Below are 22,244 nucleotides of genomic sequence, written 5' to 3' on the forward strand. Positions count from 1 at the left end.
TATTGGAGCTTCAGCTTCAGCGTCAGTCCTTCCAATGAATATTCAGGATTGATTTCCTTTAGGAATGACTGGTTTGATCTCCTTGCAGTCCAAACGATTCTCAAGAGTCTCCTCCAACACCACAGTTCAAAAGCATCAATTCTTCAGCACTCAGCCTTCTTTACGGTCCAACCCTCACATCCATACATGACTACTGCAAAAACCACAGCTTTGACTAGACGGACCTTTGTTGGCAACGTAATGTCTCTGCTTTTGAATATGCTGTCTAGGTTGGTCACAGCTTTTCTTCCAAGGAGTAAGCATCTTTTAATTTCATGGCTGCAGCCACCATCTGCTGTGATTTTGGAGCCCAAGAAAATAAGTCTCTCCCTGTTTCCACTGTTTCGCCATCTATTTGCCACGAAGTGATGGGACCGGATGCCATGATCTTCATTTTTTGAATGCTGAGTTTTAAGCCAGCTTTTTCCCTCTCCTCTTTCACCTTCAACAAGAGGCTCTTTAGTTCCTCTTCGCTATCTGCCATTAGGGTGGTGTCATCTGTATATCTGAGGTTACTGATATTTCTCCCTGTAATCTTGATTCCAGCTTGTGCTTCATCCAGCCCAGCATTTCGCATATGTACTCTGCATATAAGTTAAATAAGCAGGGTGACGATATACAACCTTGACATACTCCTTTCCCAATTTGGAACATTACTCAAAGAAATTCAAAACTAATGAAATTCCCACTACTGCTAAACAAAGAAATCAAGACATTCTTAAGCAAGACTATTACTCAAATTTGATCACAATAAATACCTATATTCATTGCTCTGCTTTCCTGAAGTTTAGTTTCAAATAATTTAAGGTTATTATTGTAAGCTCTCTTTGTATGTAAAACAAATTTTAATACCCAAAAAGAAAAAAAAATGTTTAACTTTGTTTGGGTTTTGCTTTTTTTTTAAATTAAATGATTTATTGACTTGGGCAAGTTACTTTACTTATCTGTGCCTCAGCGGTCTCACATATAAATAGGGATAGTAGCCACCCACCTAAGAGGATGACTGAGAATTACGAGTCCATCTCTCTCAGTGCTTCACGCCATCTGTCTCTCTCTCACACATACACACACAGACACCAGTGCCTTGCACACAATCAGCACTTAATAAATGCAGGATATTAAGACAGCTACTACTCATCATACACTCAAGTTTGCTTTATAAAAACATTTGATCAAATTGAACCCTTGCCTTGAACATAGAAAACTAACGTCAGAATTGAGATGAAACAAGAGTGGTCAAAGAAACCTAATTTCAGTAGGTAATGAAGCACAAAATTCAACCCACAATTTAAACCAACCTATTCAAGAAAAAAAAGAGGAGACAATCATTCAACAGATTTAACCACTTCCGCTTCAGTAAAATAAGGCATGGCCCCTGCTTTTAAGGAGCTCCAATTCGGGGAGAGGATGAAGAGACAACCACAATCTTAATATGGAAAAACTATGATAAAAAGTCAGAAAAGCACACACATTTCATTAAAAAAGGATAGGGAATATATCATTAAATCCATTCAGAAGTACAGGAAAGCCCCATGAAAAAATGTAATAATAACTAACAATCTGATCAGATTGAAGAGAAAAAATATGGAGAAATGGAGTTGATAAAAGAAGGATACACTAAAGGGGAAAGCTAAAGCCAAAGCACAGAGGTGAGGGAAGCTATGTAAACTGTAGTACAAGAACAGACTATAAACTCTTCAGGCTTTACCTAAAAAATAAATAAGAGATATGGCTGCCAATCAGTCAGGCTGGCATGCTAGGTGCCAGGTCATGACAGTCCTTGAGTGCAAGGCTAATGAGCTTGAATTTTATTTTTCATGGAAGAGCATTTTATGTGGTGCTTATTAATGTGATGGGTGCTGTGCTGATGCCTCAGTTACCTCACAATACAACTCTCCTCATTTAACAGGTTAAGAAACTGAGCCCATAGCCAGTAAACAGTGGAGCTGGGATTTCAATTCACGGTGTCTGAACTCTTCCACACTGTGTTACCCTTCTAAAAGTCTTTATAAATATGATATCCATGCTTTGAAAGGATAACATAATCTTAGTGATAATGCAGAAGACAGATTAGCGAAGTGAATGGGCAGAAAAGTACCTTCATGAAAAAAACCTCTGTTGGGTTTTTTTTGTTATAATAAACTAAGTGGTTACTAATAGTATATCAGACATAACCAGAGAAGGATACAAAAAACGGTGCATGTATAAAATTGACAGAACTCAGTGACTGGGCTGCGGAGGTGAAAGGAGGAGCTAAAAATGACTCAAGGTTTCAAAACCTAAGTTTGAGGGGGAGGGGAGTAGTGACACCAATACCATCCGTCTTGCTTTTGGTAGGGGGTGGGGGAGTGGAGAGGAGCATGGATGGGTTCAACTTCAGACTTGTTTAATTAGAAATATCTACCTGGGGCCTCCCTGGTGGCTCAGTGGTAAAGAATCCACCTGCCAATGCGGGAGACCTGGGTTCAATCCCTGATCAGGATAGATCCCACGTGCCAAGGAGCAACTAAGCCCGTGCACCACAACTACTGAGCCGAGTGTGGGAGCCACAACTATTGAAGCTCAGGCGCCCCAGAGCCCATGCTCTGCAACAAGAGAAGCCACCACAATGAGAAGCCCGAGCACCGCAACTAGAGAGAAGCCCCCATTCTTTGCAACTAGAGAAAAGCCAGTGCTGCAGCAAAGACTGAGCACTGCCAAAAATAAATACATAAATAAAAATGAAAATAACAAAAAAAAGTACCTACTGAACTCCCATGAGGAAGGGTTCCACAGGTGGTTGGGAACAGAAAGCAAGAGCTAAGAAGAGTGGCAAGGCTTAAGAGAAGGGACCCCCTGGAAATCGCATCCAGAGTGACAGGGGATGCTGTCAGAGTGGACACCTGCTGAAGATGAGCATGTATGTAAAGCACGGATTATCAACCAGGGCTCACAAGCCACCTTCTGATTAGTGTCCTGTCTCAGGCATGATGAGGAGGTGGGAAAAATGGTTGAGGGTCACCAATGAAGAGTGAAAGGAAGGAAAGAACACTGAAGAAATGCCACAAAAATTTTCAGAAATGTTGGGTCTAGTCCTCTTAAATACTAATTTATTAATATTAGCTAATAATGACCACACATTTCCAGCAGGTGAAAAGAAAAGTCAGTGAAGACAACTAAGGAGCAGTCACAAAGGTAGGAGAATCGGAAGAGCAGTGTAAATAAATTGAAGGGAGAGTAACAAGATGGGGTCAAACATTTTTAAATGCTAACAGAGGCTGAGCAAGCATCACTTCAGCTTGTAGCCATGAATGAGTCCAATATTACCCAATTTTCTGATTTTCCAGGAGAAATCAAACACTCTCATTTCAACATGAAAGCTTATGATTTTTAAAATGTTGACAATTAAATTTTATTAAACACAATGTGCAGCCATATGAAATAGTCTAAGTTGCTGGATTGCTACTTGGGCCTAACGTTAATAAAGTATTAACTTTAATAAAGTATTGCCAAGCAAATGACCTTCAAAAGAGCATTTTCAAAAGACAACATATAGGGTACTTTTCCAAAGAAGTCTGGCAAGAAAGACTAGAAAACAAGAGTTAAAGAAAAACATTTTAAAATGCTACTGATGAACCTATTTGCAGGGCAGGAATAGAGACACAAACATAGAGAATGGACTTGTGGACACAGCAGGGGAATGAGAGAGTGAGATGAGAATCAAGTGGCATTGACATACATACATTACAAGGTACAAAGCAGATAGCTAGTGGGAATCTTCTATATAACACAGGGAGCCCCGCCCGGCACTCTGTGATGACCTAGAGGGATGGGATGGTGGTGGGTGCGGGGAGGTGGCGGGGGAGGCTCAAGAGGGAGGGGTTATATTTTTATATATATATATACACATACATACACGCTTATGGCTAATACGCACTGTTGTATGGCAGAAACCAACGCAACATTATAAAGCAATTACCCTCCAGTTAAAAATAAAAAAAAAAATTTTTTTTAGGATAGGAGACATCTCATATGTGGAGAGAAGGAATCAGAAAAAAGGAAGAAAATCTGAAGACATGATCAACAAAGCAACAAGACAGGAAAGACACACACATCTCTATAAGCTAGAGGAGAGAAGTGATGGAAAGAAAAATGTAAAGGAATAGGAAAGTGGAAAGGTTCTCTGCAAAGATGCACAGGTGAAAAGACTATCCAGTCTGGAGCAAGGATTAGGGTTAGTGGAAAGGTTCTCTGAGAAGGCCACAGAAAAAAAGATCCACTTGCCAGGTAACAGTCACTTCTTTGCAAACCCAAGGAAGAAAAGAAATGATTTAGAGAAAAACATGAAATTTGAGGGAATATATAAGATGGTCTAGGTCCTCTCAATAAATTTTCAGAAAGAATTAAACATAAACACTGAGTATACTTGTGGGACTGTTTCATGTGTTAGTTTCACTATTAACATTTCCTATTTCTTTGATAAGATACAGTTTTCCTATTTAGACATATTTACATCAGTGCCATGCTTCTAGAGAAGTAAATACATTTTAAATCTGAAGTACCAAAAAATGAGTTTATTTAGTGTGGAAAAATTAAATACAATATATTACTTCATTGATGGCTTTGTTATTGCCTCTAAGACAAGATCATTCATTCTCTTTTGGGAGAGTGTAGAGCAGCAGTAGAATGAAGGGAAAGAAAAAAGAACCATCTGAGAAGAAAAGAACATCTGAAGAGAACAATGCTTGAACTCCCTTTACAACCTCTGGCAACAGTGTTATTAATTTTCTACATTAGTCTGATACTTACCAAACTGTTCTGCCGCTGTAACTTTTCTGTTTTACTCATCAAGATTTCAAGTCAGACTTTGCAGGGGGAGGGGAAGGAAAAGGGAGTTCCCTCATTTCTTTTTTTTCTAAGTTTGAAAACCACTAGAGCAGAAGCTAAACAGTATTTTAATAAGATTAATATTCTCTTATGGGGTCGCAAAGAGTCAGACCTGACTTGGCGACAGAAAAATATTTTCATGAGGGAAAGTTTCAGATCTCGTCCTTGTAAATTTATTATTAATAATAGCTAACGTTTGCTGTGTGCTTTCAGCATCATGATATGCAAAGCGCCCAACATATATTATATCTTAATCACAGCAGCTTTAAGGCAGATATTCTTCTTCTAGTCTAGAGATGAGGACACAGGTACAAAACCAAGCTTGAAGTCCCACAGAAGTAAGAGAGCTGGAATTCAAATCATAGTTCAAAATCTATACTTTTGGTTACCAGGTAATACTAGATTCTCTCATCCCAGCCTCTCAAATCCCAGTTTTACAATTTTGGACAAAGGAAAGATTTTAACTGCAAAGCCAATAATCTCCTGGCATATTCACACACATTGAGTAATATGTACCTCTTCTCCAAAGACAAAAAGATCTTTCGTAAGTTATTATAAAATCTAATCCTGCGTTCTCTAAAATGTAGGCTTCAACCAAGTTGGCAAATCAGTAATCTAATGCTATTTTTCAGAGTGATAATAGATGACTTGAAAATGATAGTATTAATGCAAGAAAATTATGCTAGATCATTATCATATATAAAACATCAAAGGTGTTTCCAAAGTAGTCTCTAAGTGTAAATGAAAATGTTACTTTATATGACAACAATCACTTTACATCATCATACTTTTGATCAATTCTTGTAACAACCAACAAAAGTCTGCAGCATCTCAATTTCAAGGATGAAGAAACAGGGAAGTCACAGGTAGCATGTCAAGGGTCACAATAAACAATTTTTATGAAAATTAAAATCAACATCCTTAGAATTCCAATACTTTAATTCACAGTATATAATGGGCTGTCAAGCAAGGTATATGTGAAAGAATCTAGAGGGTAGATTTTTCTATCAAGTAAAACAAAAGATGATCCTGGGGGGAGGGGAGTACCAAACACTACAAATGTTTTTATTCAAGATAGGTAAATCCTCAAAGGTCTATTTGGGTGTTAATAATTTCTCTTTAGGCAGCATGTACAATATCAGGTTGCCTTTTCAGAAATACTAAACAGGTCACAATACTAAATATATTAAGTCTGACTCATTTCTTGCCAACATATTCAATTTTACATACTACTAGGGTTAATCCTGAATTACAAAGAAGCAGTAGTTTATGACAAACACTCAGATACTCTCCCTACAAGCACTCAGATACTCTCCCTATAAAATATCTTCATGCTGATGATGAACTTCATGATCAATTTGTTTGAGGATGTAAATTTTATTCACACTATTATGCTATCTGCAATATCCCATTTTAGTCTGGCAGTTTTAAAAAAATTTTTCCCTATAAAGATTCAAACTACAGTTATATAAATATGTTGTGGATAAGTCATGGCAAGTTACAGACACAAACCTCTTAAGCATCAATTTTAAGTAAGTCATGTTCGTGCTCACTCGTGTCCAACTCTTTGCAACCCCATGGACTGTAGCGTGCCAGGTTCCTCTGTCCATGGGGATTCTCCAGGCAAGAATTCTCCAGGCAACTGTAGTGAGTTGCCACTTCCTACTCAGGGGAGCAACAAAGGTCTGTCTAGTCAAAGTTATGGTTTTTCCAGTAGTCATGTATGGATGTGAGAGTTGGACCATAAAGAAAGCTGAGTGCCAAAGAATTGGTACTTTTGAACTGTGGTGTTGGAGGAGACACTTGAGAGTCCCTTAGACTGCAAGGAGATCAAACCAGTCAATCCTAAAGGAAATCAATCCTGAATATTCACTGGAGGGACGGATGCTGAGGCTGAAGCTCCAATACTTTGGGCACCTGATGTGAAGACTCAACTCATTGGAAAAGACCCTGATGCTGGGAAAGATAGAAAGCAGGAGGAGAAGGGAACAACAGAGGACGAGATGGTTCAATGGCATCACTGACTCAATGGACATTAGTTTGAGCAACCTCTGGGAGCTGGTGAAGAACAGGGAAGCCTGCCATGCTGCAGATCATGGGGTCACAAAGAGTCAGACATGAATGAGCGACTGAACAACAACTGAGGGGATCTTCCCAACCCAGGGATTGAACCTGCCTCTCCAGCACTGACCAGTGGATTCTTTAACACTGAGCCAATTGGAAAGCCCATTAATTTTTAATAGGTATTTTATTAAGCTTGTTTTATTCTTTTGAAATATAATCTTGTGCAAGTTTTGTTCAGAAGATAAAAATCTACACTTTTCAGAATATAAACTGACAAAAATACTCATGCTTTTGAATTAAGTGTATAATGATGTTTTCAAGTTTTTTATGTTAAATGGGATTTCTTATATTTACAGAAATTAGGAAATGATCAAGAATATGAACAAATGTTTATCTAGAAAACACAAAATGTAAGCTATTTATTTTATACAAATAAAAATTCTAAATGCCTGCTTTTGACAATGGCAGCTCATCAAAAAGAAGCAGCAAACACCATCATCCTGATTTACTGGAAATAAATTTTCTCAAAATCACAAATATCTGCTTCATTAACTTTGGTAAGTCAAAATTACTACAGGACTTAATTTAAACATTGGGTTATGCTAGCTTTCCAGTAGCTCTACAGAATTGATTAGGGGAGTTCCCTGGCAGTCCAGTGGTCAGGGTTCGGCACTTTCATAGCAGGGTGGGAGGGGCTACCGACTGGGGCATATGGGTTCAATCCCTGGTCAGGCAGCTAAGAGGCCAAAAAAAAAAAAAAAACACACCCCCAAACTAATTGGGATGACAACCAAATCAATTAATTATTATTTTTAAATTTAGATTACCTCTCTCTAAATGTAAAATCGGGGACTTCCCTAGCAGCCCAGTGGTTAACACTCTGCACTTCTAATGCAGGAGACTCAGATTCAATCTAGGATCCTACATGCCCCAGAGCAATGAAGGCCGCATGACAGCTACTGAGCCCAAATGCCCTAATATCCCACATGCTACAACTAAGACCCGACCCAGCCAAATAAATAAATAATAGTAAAAAAAAAAAAAAAAGGTAAATAAAGCTTGTAGCTAGGAGTGATAAACTTAGAACATAAATAACATTGCCTACCAAACTTCTGGAGATGATGAGGTGAAAGGGAGGCCTGGCGTGCTGCAGTCCATGGGGTTGCAGAGTTGGACATGACTAGGTACCTGAACACATACTGTAACATTGCCTATATGTCAGGCATCAATAAGGATGCCAAATCTTCCACACGAATACATTATCATATATTTGAAATTCATGTTTTAAAGAATTGTTTCATTTTGACCATTTAACCACATAGCTCAGTCTTTCTAAACAAATGTCTGATAACACTGAACATTTTCTGATAAATCAATGTCATACTGAAAAAGCATTATATAGCAAAGATGAGATCTTAAGAGGCAATTTGGGTAAACAGACATTTAAACAGACTAAACAACTGTTAATCCTATGACCTCATAGGTCTTCAGATTAAACAATTCACTGTTAGTAAAGCATCTAATAGTGCCTGCTTTGAACATTAATTCTTTCCCTCTTCAATCTGTTCAGTCTAGTCTCTAACTCCGAGCTTCACCCTCACCCCAGACAAAGTATGAGCTAAAACCTTGTGTGGATTGTTGGAGACCTCCTATTTGAACTCAAAGACATCTGACTTTTCACTGCATAACACTGCTCCTTTGAACAAAGTCACAAAAGCAGTAAAATGAGGAATGAACAATTTAGATGGAGCAGAAAATTTCTGCTGAATAGTGAAAGTATGAAAAAAAGTAGTAACAAAGCATGGAAATCACTGGGCTAAAGCTTCAATGTGGATTTGATCCTATGTACCAGCATTTCTCAAACCAATTCCCTGGACATATGCTGGGTTTTTAGCATTCATTATAAGAAATTTAAAATTATATTTTAATTTTGAAGCTCCTCATAAATAAAAATGTATGCATGTTCTGAATCAACTAGACTAGAAGGCCACCTTACAACAAAGGACTACCTGGGTTTGTGCGTATTAGTGAATTGTGCCCAGTAATTTCCTGAAAGTAGTGTTTTCCAATTTGTTGATTATGATGTATTAATGGATCACAAAATCAACAGCAGCTTTCAAAAAATAATAGATGAATATAGAATGCATCACACATAGTAAAGGTAAGTATTTCTGTCTGATAATCTTGTTTCAGTGGACAACTAAGTGGTGAAGTAAAAAAAGTTACATCTTACTCTGAGCTGAGTAACTCTAAAATCTACCGACTCTTAAGTTTCTGCAAACACAAACTTGAGAAAAACTGTCATGAGTCCTGGACTGTCACTGAGGCAGAAGGTTAAAAGCAGGATGTTGGGAGAATTTCACAAACTGAATGACAGGTTAAAAGAAATTTATCAGTTAAGAAAAAATAAGTTCAAACATTAGGACAAGAACTATATTATTATTAAAATTGTGTAAGGCAGAGAGACAACACAAAACACTAAATACAGACTGCTGCTGCTAAGTTGCTTCAGTCGTGTCCGACTCTGCGTGACCCCATAGACGGCAGCCCAACAGGCTCCCCCGTCCCTGGGATTCTCCAGGCAAGAACACTGGAGTGGGTTGCCATTTCCTTCTCCAATGCATGAAAGTGAAAAGTGAAAGTGAAGTCGCTCAGTCGTCTCCGACTCCTAGCGACCCCATGGACTGCAGCCCACCAGGCTCCTCCATCCATGGGGTTTTCCAGGCAAGAGTACTGGAGTGGGGTGCCATTGCCTTCTCCGAAATACAGACTAGGTTTAACATTAAGGTAAAGAACCATGGGAAATAAGAGATTGTTTCATAAATCTTCCAAAGGTCCAATGATGGGGTGGGATGCCTTTCTATTTGGAGACTGAGATTAGAAAGCAGGAATGAAATGCCTTTTGCCAACCAGAGAGAAAAGGGGCAATTAGATATGCTTTGAAAATCTAATTATCTTTGAATATCTTTGAAAATTGCAGAATATATGTGAGAAGAAAGCAGAGGTGGGGCTACAGAGAAGAAAAATAAAAATCTGACCCATAAAAGTGCCCAGAATTGCAGTGGAGAATAAATGCAAGTGCCATATGTCATTCAGTTCAGTTCAGTCGCTCAGTTATGTCCAACTCTTTGCGACCCCATGGACTGCAGTACACCAGGCTTCCCTGTCCATTACCAACACCTGGAGTTTACTAAAATTCATGTCCACTGAGTCAGTGATGCCATCCAACCATCTCATCCTCTGTCATCCCCTTCTCCTCCTGCCTTCAATCTTTCCCAGCATCAGGCTTTTTTCAAACGAGTCAGTTCTTCACCTCAGGTGGCCAAAGTACTGGAGTTTCAGCTTCAGCATCAGTCGTTCCAGTGAACATTCAGAACTGAGTTCCTTTCGGATGGACTGGCTGATCTCCTTGCTGTCCAAGGGACTCTCAAGAGTCTTCTCCAACACCACAGTTTAAAAGCATCAATTCTTCGGCACTCAGCTTTCTTTATCGTTCAACTCTCACATCCATACATGACTACTGGAAAAACCATAGCTTTGACTAGATGGACCTTTGTTGGCAAAGTAATGTCTCTGTTTTTTAGTATGCTGTCTAGGTTGATCATAACTTTTCTTCCAAGGAGCAAGTGTCTTTTCATGGCTGCAATCACCATCTGCAGTGATTTTGGAGCCCCCCAAAATAAAATCTGTCACTGTTTCCCCATCTATTTGCCATGAAGTGATGGGGCCAGATGCCATGATCTTAGTTTTCTGAATACTGAGTTTTAAGCCAACTTTTTCACTCTCCTCTTTCACTTTCATCAAGAAGCTCTTTTCTTTAGTTCTTCTTTGCTTTCTGCCATAAGGGTGGTGTCATCTGCACATCTAAGGTTACTGATATTTCTCCCTGCAATCTTGATTCCAGCTTGCGCTTTATTCAGTCCAGCATTTCTCATGATGTGCTCTGCATATAAGTTAAATAAGCAGGGTGACAATATACAGCCTTGACGTACTCCTTTCCCGATTTGGAACCTGTTGATCTATGTCCAGTTCTAACTGTTGCTTCTTGACCTGCATAAACATTTCTCAAGGGGCAGGTCAGGTGATCTGGTATTCCCATTTCTTAAAGAATTTTCCACAGTTTATTGTGATCCACACAGTCAAAGGCTTTGGCATAGTCAATAAAGCAGAAATAGATGTTTTTTCTTGAACTCTCTAGTTTTTTTGATGATCCAACAGATATTTGCAATTTGATCTCTGGTTCCTCTGCCTTTTCTAAAATCAGCTTGAACATCTGGAAGTTCATGGTTCACATAGTTAGTGTTGAAGCCTGGCTTGGAGAATTTTGAGCATCACTTTGCTAGTGTGTGAGATGAGTGCAATTGTGTGGGAGTTTGAACTTTTTTTGGCATTGCCTTTCTTTGGGATTGGAAAGAAAACTGACCTTTTCCAGTCCTGGTGGCCACTGCTGAGTTTTCCAGTATGCCAGTTTGCTGGCATACTGAGTGCAGCCCTTTCACAGCATCATCTTTTAGGATTTGAAATAGCTCAACTGGAATTCCATCCCTTCCACTAGCTTTGTTTGTAGTGATGCTTCCTAAGGTCCACTTGACTTCACATTCCAGGATGTCTGGCTCTAGGTGAGTGATTACACAATCGGGATATGTCATAGATTGTTATAAAATTGGTCCCTGAAGAATCACATCTCCCTATACCCATAAAGAGCCCCATTTTGACTACTTGTTGAGCCAATGGGTCACGACACAAGCAGTAGCTTGGAAAGCAGCTGTTAGAGGGAACTGGCATTCTTACTGCAAAGGGAAGAAATTCAGGCTACCTCACTAGAGGGTAGAGGGTAAGAGCAGAGCAGAGACGAGTCAACTTAACTGGGGCTCCTCAACCAAACCACCAACCACAAGACATGAGTGGGATCATCTGGGATCATTCAGTTCAGACAACCAATCAGCTGACTGCAGAACTATCCATCAGACCCATAAACTTGATAACAGTAATAAAAAAGGGCTACTCTTTTAGAGCCACTGTGGTTGAGTAGTTACCTGGCATTAACTGATACAGGATATTTCAAGAAAAAACAAAGGCTGGAAGATTCTGAACTTCTAAATATGCCAGGACCTCAAACTTGGAAGCGCAAGGCTTCAGGAAATGGTAAGCATGTATCACCTACTCTTACAAGATTAGTTAAAATTCCTTGGTTTGGATCTTACACCCTTAAGCTGGTTCTAATCTACCTTTTCTATCCTATTTTTCATCTCAGTCCCTGACGTTTTCTCCAAGATGCCAGTTTGAAAAGTTGTTCCAGTTCTCTGAGGTTTATTCCCATCCTTCTAACATTAGTTACCCTCATTTAAGACCCAATGTAAACAGTGTTTTCCTTTCCTGTTCAATTTTTAGCTGATTTAAGTAATTTCAAAATGCTCTAGTTTTCTTAATTCACACTCCATTTACTCTATCACCAGTACTTTACTATCTAATAGTATCTGGTCCCACCACTTCATGGGAAATAGATGGGGAAACAGTGGAAACAGTGTCAGGCTTTATTTTTTTGGGCTCCAAAATCACTGCTAATGGTGACCGCAGCCATGAAATTAAAAGATGCTTACTCCTTGGAAGGAAGGTTATGACCAACCTAGATAGCACATTTAAAAGCAGAGACATTACTTTGCCAACAAAGGTCCGTCTAGTCAAGGTTATGGTTTTTCCAGTGGTGATGTATGGATGTGAGAGTTGGATGGTGAAGAAAGCTGAGCGCCGCAGAATTGATGCTTTTGAACTGTGGGGTTGGAGAAGACTCTTGAGAGTCCCTTGGACTGCAAGGAGATCCAACCAGTCCATCCTAAAGGAGATCAGTCCTGGGTGTTCACTGGAAGGACTGATGTTGAAGCTGAAACTCCAATACTTTGGCCACCTCGTGCGAAGAGTTGACTCATTGGAAAAGACCCTAATGCTGGGATGGATTGGGGGCAGGAGGAGAAGGGGACGACAGAGGATGAGATGGTTGGATGGCATCACTAACTCGATGGACATGGGTTTGGGTAAACTCCAAGAGTTGGTGATGGACAGGGAGGCCTGGTGTGCTGCGATTCATGGGGTAGCAAAGAGTCGGACACAACTGAGCGACTGAACTGAACTGAGTATTACTTGCCTAACTATGAATATATGTGCCAGATTTTGTAAACTCTATGCTACAAGTCTCCATAGCTCTCTTAGTGCTCCCACATAAGAGGAATTTAAATATTTATTTAAAATAAATTTTAAAATATATATGTAATTGATTGAATTTTAACAAATCTTGGCTAAATATAGGTAAGGTGGGAAAGGTAACATTTTTTCTAATGAGGTGCACTGTGCAACTCTAAAGGCTAAAAGAGAAACAATGAATTAAGATACTCTCCTGGAAAATACATAGTTAAAAGTTACACAGGGTATCTGACAAACACATTAATAATAAGTAAACTTTCCATTTTAGAAGCAAGGCTACTCACATATCGGTTGGTTAATTTTATGAACTGAATTTATGTGTGGGAGTTGAGAAAAATAAGGTAATTTCTCAACTTTGACAGAATCTCAAGGAAAATAAGTACAGCAGCAGTTTCACAGTTAAGACCATGTATTTTCAAAAATCCTTCGTTTTGCAGGTTAGTAATATAAAATATTATGAATGGCAATTACAGAACACATCTTCCCTTCCCCCATTTTAAATTAGGACCAAGAAGTGTTAAGAAGGAGACAAGCAAAATTTGGTAAAGCTTTCCTTTGCTAAAACTGGTAAAAGTATATTCTGGAAAGCAGAATTTAATGTCTCTAGCACGCAATCATTGTAATTATGAACACTTAAATTATTTCCCCTGAGCATTACCTAAACTTTTGAAGTTTAAATGACTTATTACTCCCTCAATACCTAAAGTAATTATCACTAATTAACAAGTAAGCCATCTTTTTTTCTGATTTGAAGTGACCTAGAAATTAACTTAAGATAGTCTCTAACAATCAAGTCTAGTTTCTCAAGGAGAATGTTTAAGAATTTTCAAAATTCTTGCCACTACAATTAAAAAGAAGCAAAACATGCAGACAAAAGAATCAACTTGTATCAAATAGATGAAAGAAATATATACAAAGATACACTGTAACTGCACAATTTTAACTTAGTAGCTCTCAAGTTTTAATTTCATTTTTGTTTCTTACACCAATAAGGCACTAAACATAGTTAATAAAGGCATTAAGGCCTAAGTCAAATTCCACCTCTTCAATAAAGCCTTCTGATACCCCAGGCTGATGTGCTTACTACCTATTTTGAATTCTACTGAAACTACTGCACATGAAATTAAAATATTCTTCTAAATAATTGCCAACAATTAACTGATTAAGACACAGACTAGAATCAATATACAATTTAAAACAGAAAGCCACAAGTTTACACGTGCAGCTGCAAAATGGTCTCAGATATCTTTTTTTTTGGTGAAACAAAGATGCACTGTACACTATGTGCTCATTTAAAAATTTTTTCTTATAAGAGTAAATGGCATTTCTGGGAAGATCCATAAAATACTATTAAGGGACTGTCTTTGTGGAAGGTGACTGGACACCTAGGGTGGGAAGGAGATCGAGTTTTCAGTGTTTCTCATTTAAAAAATCATTTTAACATACCACATTTTCAATTTAAAAAGAGTAAAAAATAAAGCAAGTATGTTAGTGATAAACAGCCTTTTGAGTCTCTTCAACTGTCATCTTGAAGTGCCATTTAAATCTTTTCTGTTTTGGGAGGTGGGGTGGGGCGGGAACGATGCTTTGGCACTTGGCATGTGAGATCCTAGCTCACCTGGGACCAGGGATTGACACTCACGCCCCCTGCAGTGGAAGCACGGATCTAACCACCGGACCGCCAAGGATGTACCTAAAGTGATACTTAAATCTTAATCTTATTCCTTTACTAGAGTCTCCTGTATCTTATAATAACAGAATTTCAGTGATATCAAAAGGTCAAATCTCTGCTTTAATCAGGTCAACTATGCTGAATTTGCCACCCTTTTTAACCTAGTAAAAGTGAATTGTTTGAGTAATTGTTTAAGTAATTGTTTGTAATTTCTGCTAAGAAAGTAGAAATGCTCAAGTTCAATGTGCACTGAAGCTCAGTGTGCATTTACACAATGGTCAAAAAGCACTGGCCTGGATCTGTTCCAGATTAACTACATTTCTTAATATACCTATGTGCCTAGTTGCTCAGTCGTATCTGACTCTGGGACCCCATGGACTGTAGCCTGCCAGGCTCCTCTGTCCATGGGGAATTCTCCAAGCAAGAATACTGGAGTGGGTTGCCATGCCCTCCTTCAGGGGATCTTCCCAACCCAGGGATCAAATCCAGGTCTCCAGCACTGCAGGTGGTTTCTTTATTGTCTGAGCCAGCAGGGAAGCCCAATATACCTATATTAATGTAAAAAGAACGTAACAACAAAAAACACTAATATATTCCTTTTCTTTCTTGCCACTGTTTCTCAAAAGGGCACAGCGGGTCTGCAGGCAGAGTGGTACATTTCAATGGTATGCAACCATCCTGGTGACTTCAGAAAATGCAGCATCCATGGCCCATGAGCACTAAATGCCAGTTATCACAACCCCAGTCACTGGAATAACCAAACAACTGACCCCACATATTTCCAAATATCCTTGAAGAGAGAAATGCAGTGGGAAAAAGCACTATGCCTACTTGAGAAACACTGCTTATATGAATTATGGTATGAACAAAGGTATGAGGGGGGTGTGTGTGTGTGTATGATATGCAACTGAATTTCCACAACAATTCCACCTTTTAAAATAATTATTAGGGACTTCCCTGGTGGTCTGCTGGCTAAGATTCCACACTCCCAATTCAAGAACTAGATCCTGCATGCCACAACTAAGTATCCCACATGCAGCAACGAAGATTGAAGATCTCGTGTCACAACTGAACCTGGCACAGCCAAACAAATAAAATTTTTTAAAAAATAAATAAAATGGTTGTCAGTTTTGATAATAACCAAAAAACAGTCATTACTCATTCATCAAGCAGTCATCCAGTCCAGTATATAAAGCTGTCAACAAACACCATGCTCCAACAACTCATTCTTCAACTATTACAACAGCATAAGTTTTTAAATGAACAATCATTTTAAAATCCTTTCAGAACAATTCTTCTACTGGAATGTCCCTGCTGAAACTTCCAAATAAACAGTGTTCCGTATAATAGATATAAATCACACTTTGCTGCAATTATTTGTCTATCTTTCTCCAGAGACTGTAGAATCCTTGTGGCCAAGGACCACACTCATGGTTGCCTCGTCCACGGTGCAGGTACTCAATAACAATGCTGAATGAGTGAGTGAATGTTGGTCTAGTCTAATACAATAAAGAGTCCCAAGTCCCAGCTACAATCAGTTTTTATATATGATGATACAGGTATTTTTATTCTAATTTGGTTTTTAAAAAAGTAAGCATTATCCAGATTACAACTAGCTCACAAAGAAATCTGATTTTTCTTTACAGACACTCGCACGTGCCCATCCTCTACCACCTTCCCCTCCTTTTACTTTTAAGCTTAAAGCAAATGCTCACGTAAAAGTGGGGCATGCTTCCAGGAAGCAGCCCAATATAAAGAGCAAAACAATACTGTTAATAATAAGAAAAAGTTAAACATTTTTCATTTCTATTTTACTTCTCAGAGCTCAAGAAATCTGTTACTCTCCTATACCTCATTCAAAATAGAACAGAAAAGAGTAAGCAACTTCATTTCTGTTGGTTTCACTACATTCTCCAGAAATTCACCTTTTGTTGAGGTAATAAACTAAGTCATATTTTAAAATAAATGCAACCATGAGGATTACACAAGCACTAAGCATCAACACTTACAGAATGTTAACTCTGAAACACACCAACTCTGACAAATATTTATTCATCTTTGCCTTCCTGAAGCATGTGAATATCCCAGTTTTACAAGGAAACCTCAGATAGAAAAAGCTAAATAATAAAGGCAGATGTAATTTCTAGCTCCTAGTATTTCTAGCACTGTTTTTAGACTACTCTAATAAATTCTGTAATTGTTAACCATTGCTCTGCTCAATTCCTATCTGAAACTTGAGTAACAATGGCTATGATACAATTTTAAAGAAACAATTGCTTCCAGTTACCTCCCATCTGGCAAGACCAAATAGGTAACCAAATATATACACACACACACATATAGAAAATGTTCTATAACGGATCTGAAACATTAGATACATCCTCATATTCAAATAATGGAGATCACTTTTAAATGCAGTTACATTATTGTGGGATTTTAGTGCCTGCAATACTTCATTATTTTTGAAATTCACAAGCCCAGCATTTGTTTCATTACTATTTCAAGTAGCAATGGTCAGTAAAAACAATGTACATGTTGTAAGACTAAACACTCAAAACTGATACAGGAAATTTCTTTCATGCTGACAAAAAGGAAGACTGCTTCATACCTTAAAAATCATTTTAAAGTGACAACTATCTATGTTGCACACCCTCCAGATGAAGCCCAACCTGTATGAGATTTTACTTTCCCAGAATTATTAATTCTGCTTATAATGACAGCTGGTCAAGAGTATTTACAGTAATCAGCCTTAAATCCATCAGTGGAAACTGCTACCTGAAAAATGTCTTTCAGCAGAGGTACACTTTTCGCGGACTACAAAGCTTAACTTCACTTATATATGAAAGAGCTCCTTTTATCCGTATCTTACTAAAGTTTTGTGGCTTTAAAAAAAAAATCTAAGATAAACTTTAATATCTACAAGGCCAATTAAGAATGAGTGGTTACAGTCAGGATAGTGAGATTAGTAAATTTCAACAATTCTTTAAACCTAGGATTCAAAGGAATGACATAATCTCTAATTATGCCATAGGTATTCACCAGACCTATATTACCTTAAGTGGGTGGCTTTCACATTGCATTTATTCCCAGAAAGTCACCTTGCGGTTTCACAAATTTGTTTTTGGTTTGCTTGTTTCAAGAAAATGAACCACTATCAAATAATCTGTGACAATAAGGTGCAAACAACAATGGAGAATTTTGAGTACGGGATCAAGTATCCCTGATCTTGTAAAGATTTCAGAACGTGGAGGCTAAAAATTAAGTGAAAATGTGATCGACTGATATGCTAAAACGGCCCACCATTGTTCCACCTTAAGTTCAGTATCTTTCCGGAAACAACTTCTCTATAATATGTTCACAAGCCAACTCGAAATGCGACCTGTATAAATTCTTTTGCTTCCTCAAGAAGATAATCTAACCAAAATCTTCACCATAGCCAGCAGCAGCACCTCGAAATTTCAAACTTAATTAGAGGGTATGTAATCAAATCCAAATGTAGACACAAACTCCCCGATTTCTATCAAACAAACAGTGCTATTAACATTCCATATCCTGGTTAGAACGCAGTTACTGGAAAGCAGTGTCCTTGTTGCAAAAACAGGAGAGTAAGGCCTGAAACTGACCTGAACACGGGTCCACATAATCTTCTCCGTTTCAGCGGGAGGCCAAACAGGGGCGGCTCCAAGTAATAGGGGGGTGAGTAGAAGGGGGAGGAAGGGCAGAGAGGAAAACACACTCCTCCAAGGGTGAAAGCAAAAGAGAAGCGGACTCTGGAGAAGCCACCCCACAGGGACATTCGACCCTAGGATACACACACAGCTTCCCTCCGCCGAGTAAAGCAACCTTTACCATGGAAGCGGGGCTCCTAGCAAGTAAAGGCAGGAGGGGACAACCTCCGCCCCCCTACCCCCGAACGTCTTGCCGGCTAGAAGGGGTCGGCGGGGACTGCTCCTAGGAACATCAACAAAGGCCTCTTCAGTCCTAAGGCGAAACTCGAACAACAAAGGCCGGGAGACAGCGAGAACGGGACCGGGGGGCGGGACGGATGAAAGCAAGCTAGCGGAGGCAAAGGAATCAAACCAGTGGGGGCGCAGGCCCGTCGGAGTGGGAAGCAGGGGCGCAGAGGCGCGGGGCGCGGTAATCCCCAGTGCACAATAAGAGGAGGAAGCGAACCTGGCCTCCATTCCCCGCTTACCCTCTCCCACAGCGGGGAGGTCTGCAGACCTCGCAGTCTGCATCTCTCGGTCTCGGGGACCGCGCAGTCCCGAGCTCGGGGAAGGAAAGGGGAGGGGGGATTTTCCATCCTGACCACAACTCCCTTCCCCCAGCCGGGAGCTGCTGACAACAACCGCCACAACGGCAGCCACACAAAGGCGCCTTCCTGGTACTCGCCGCTCCCGCCCGGGCGGCGGCGCCGACGATGCCAAGGCAGCGCCGACCACCGCGCTCGGCCGCCAGGCGCTCGCTCGCCCTCTTCCCCCTCTAGCAGAGGGAAAGGGGGAGGGGACCCCAGGCGCCCTCACCTGGCACAGCTGCTGACAGTACTCCGTGGCCGCCTCCACGGCCGGCACCCGGCTCTCCCGCAGCTGCCGCTCCAGCTCCTGGAGCCGCTCGCCTAGGCGCTGCAGCTCCGCGGCGCAGCCGCCTCCGCCGCGACTCAACCTCTCCTGCTCGGCCTCTTCGTCCGCCATCTTCACACCCCGCTCCGTCGCGTACGCACCTGGGTCACGTGATAACACAATGCCACGTTCGGCGGGGTCACGTGCCGGGCGCGCTCGCACGCCGCCGAGCACGTACAAAGGGCCCTGTGGGGAGGATGGGGGGCGGGTAGAGTGACGCGAGGGAGCCCGAGGGAGGTGAAGGGAAGGGGAAAGGAGGAGGGCGGGGTTGGGCGGTGGGAAAACCGCGGTTTACTTACCGCGAGCGGGAAGTGGGCAGCAGCGGACGAAAGGGGCGGGCCGGTGGAGGCCTGTTCTCGGTCACGTGGGCGCGGCGACGAGGGGAAAAGCCTAGGGAGGGGCTGCCCTTTCGAGCGTCCGGATCCCGGGGTGGCTTTCCCCAGTCCCCGAAGTCTTCTACGGACACATGCCCCAGTTCCCCAAGAGAACGGGTGAGGGAGCGCTCTGGGTGGGGTGGGGTGGGGTGGGGTGGGGTGGGGTGGGGTGGGGTGGGGTGGGGTAAGGGCTGCATTTGCGATTGGCCCGAAGGCAGGCCAGAGGCAGGGGAAGTGGGAGCAGGTAAAACCTACCCATGGACCACAAGCCCGAGAGCCAAAGCGAGACTCTGAACTGTCAAAATTGTCCCCAACTTCTTACCGGGATGGGGAGGAGGGATCTCCTCCTACTGCCTGAGGTACCAGATCTCGTCCCACTCTCCTCTGCAGCCCCAAGAACGCCTCTCCCTTGGAAATACAATCTCTAGGGGCTGGAGGCAACAAAGAAAAATAACAATTGGATGGATCACAGCAGAATGAAGTCCAGTCAGTCCTCAGTCTGGAGAACGGAGCAAACCCTTGAAAAGCAGAGCTTAAAAGATTTCAGACTGAAATTGTGGACGTTGGAACCAGGTGATTTGAAACCACGAAGACATTTCTGGAATCAATGATAGCCAACTAATCTGTTCCACCGCGATTTAAGACTCTCCTACACACTACAGAAATCACCACCACTGAAAACACGTTGTATATGAAAGTGAAAGCTCTTGAAAGTAGGTCAAGAAAAAAAAGACAGCAATAAGCACTTCATTAAAAATCACAACGGAGGTAAAATTGCTAAAATAAAAGAACAAGGTTATCTAGAGTTATGCGTTTAACAGCATTTTTTCCTGGCGCTGTAAATAGAGATGGTATTCTGAACCATATTTTATTTACAACCTGAAAAGAATGGATACTTGGCACTTTAACAAAAACAGTGAAAGTAATACAAAAATTCAAGTGCTTAAGCCTAAAGTTCAGACTAAAACAAATATTTTTTAGTAGTCTAAAATAAGACAAAAGGCTTATCTTCCTTACAACTGGTCTACAGAAAATCAGAAACAATGATAGTGATGAGGTATCTAGAGATTTCTAGTATTAGTAGAAAACGTTCTAGTCAATATGTTGTCCAGAATGAATGTTTTGTAATGCATCAGTGATGGCAGTGTTTAACTGCCATTATATGAGTGGGCACAAAATGAACCCTTTATGAAAACGATTATCAGCTAAATAATAATACAGCATGTGTGTGCTGATATTACCTATTAACAACACAGGTTCTTCAAATAGTTATGAATAGAAGAGTCTGTGGAGTACACTCAAAGGCTAAGGAACAAAGATACAAAAGTATCATTGAGAGCTAAAAACCAACAATTAAGGTAGCTAATGGATTTTAGTTGGAGAAGGCAATGGCACCCCACTCCAGTACTCTTGCCTGGGAAACCCCATGGACGGAGGAGCCTGGTAGGCTACAGCCCATGGGGTCGTGAAGAGTCAGACACGACTGAGCGACTTCACTTTCTCTTTTCACTTTCATGCACTGGAGAAGGAAATGGCAACCCACTCCAGTATTCTTGCCTGGAGAATCCCAGGGACGAAGGAGCCTGGTGGGCTGCCGTCTGTGGGGTCGCACAGAGTCGGACACGACAAAAGCGACTTAGCAGCAGCAGCAGCAATGGATTTTAGTATTTGTAGCTCAAGTTCCCAAGTGAAGTATTTTAGGTATCTAAACCAGATTTCTCCAATGTATGTTATCCTAGGATGCCAGTGAAAATATAAAAAATGAGAAATACGAGATTAGCCACCAGTAAATCCAAAACATCTAAGGTGTCAAAGGCCAGCAAGGCATATTTTCAAGTATAATGGCTTACACCACACCTAATATATAGAAAGAAAGAAAAAAAAAAAAAGGAAAAAAGAAAGCAAAATATATCCAGAAGAAATGTATCCACTTATTGGTTTCAAAAAAAAGCCGGAGAATGTCAATCGTTTCCACTTCCTGCCCATGATAGCCCTAAAACCAAAAAGATTTGATTAACAAATTGATTCTAAGCATTATCACTGTCTTGCAAATGTGCCTCAGCTTGGACTACTAAGTCGTTCACTTTTATTTGGTATCTTTCATCGCCACCGCCCCCTTTCTACATTCCTCCTTTAGAATTTATAGAAAATGTAACGATTGGAGTGAGTGGTGTAATCATTTAACAATCATTTATTGAGTACTTTTAAGCAGGGGAGTATCAAAGGTGAATGAAAACTATCCCTGCCTCGAGGCAGCTTACAGTTTTGAGGAAGAGTGACCTGCAATGGCAGTTCCTCTGACAATTGTTCTATTATGAGAATGAATGTAGATTCAATTTGGAACTCCAAAAGTGCTAGCTAGACTTGTCCTTCGAATCTCTACAGAAGTGCAGGTTTTTTAACTAAAGGAGT

At 40.5% G+C, this 22,244-nt stretch overlaps 1 protein-coding gene and 1 long non-coding RNA gene across 16 annotated transcripts in view; one reads left to right on the forward strand and one right to left on the reverse strand.

The window, feature by feature from the left end:
- LOC145543156 (zinc finger protein 292-like) overlaps positions 1-19,546 on the reverse strand; it is a 107,882-nt gene extending 88,336 nt beyond the window's left edge. For all 15 annotated transcript variants that reach the window (XR_014080494.1, XR_014080495.1, XR_014080499.1 and 12 more), the window contains exon 1: positions 19,363-19,546. Coding sequence is in view for 9 of the 15 variants with exons in the window: in XM_081583777.1 (XP_081439903.1) it covers positions 19,363-19,530 (168 nt within the window). In the remaining 6 variants the exon portion in view is untranslated. The remainder of the gene's footprint in view (positions 1-19,362) is intronic.
- Positions 19,547-19,630: 84 nt separating this feature from the next.
- On the forward strand, positions 19,631-20,637 carry LOC145543162 (uncharacterized). The gene is made up of 2 exons (XR_014080509.1): positions 19,631-19,949; positions 20,223-20,637. It is a non-coding gene; the product is annotated as an uncharacterized LOC145543162 (long non-coding RNA).
- Positions 20,638-22,244: the final 1,607 nt, after the last annotated feature.

Source organism: Giraffa tippelskirchi, chromosome 3 (assembly GCF_054371585.1).
Source record: "Giraffa tippelskirchi isolate mGirTip1 chromosome 3, T2T-mGirTip1v1.2.pri, whole genome shotgun sequence".
NCBI classification, from domain to species: Eukaryota; Metazoa; Chordata; class Mammalia; order Artiodactyla; family Giraffidae; genus Giraffa; species Giraffa tippelskirchi.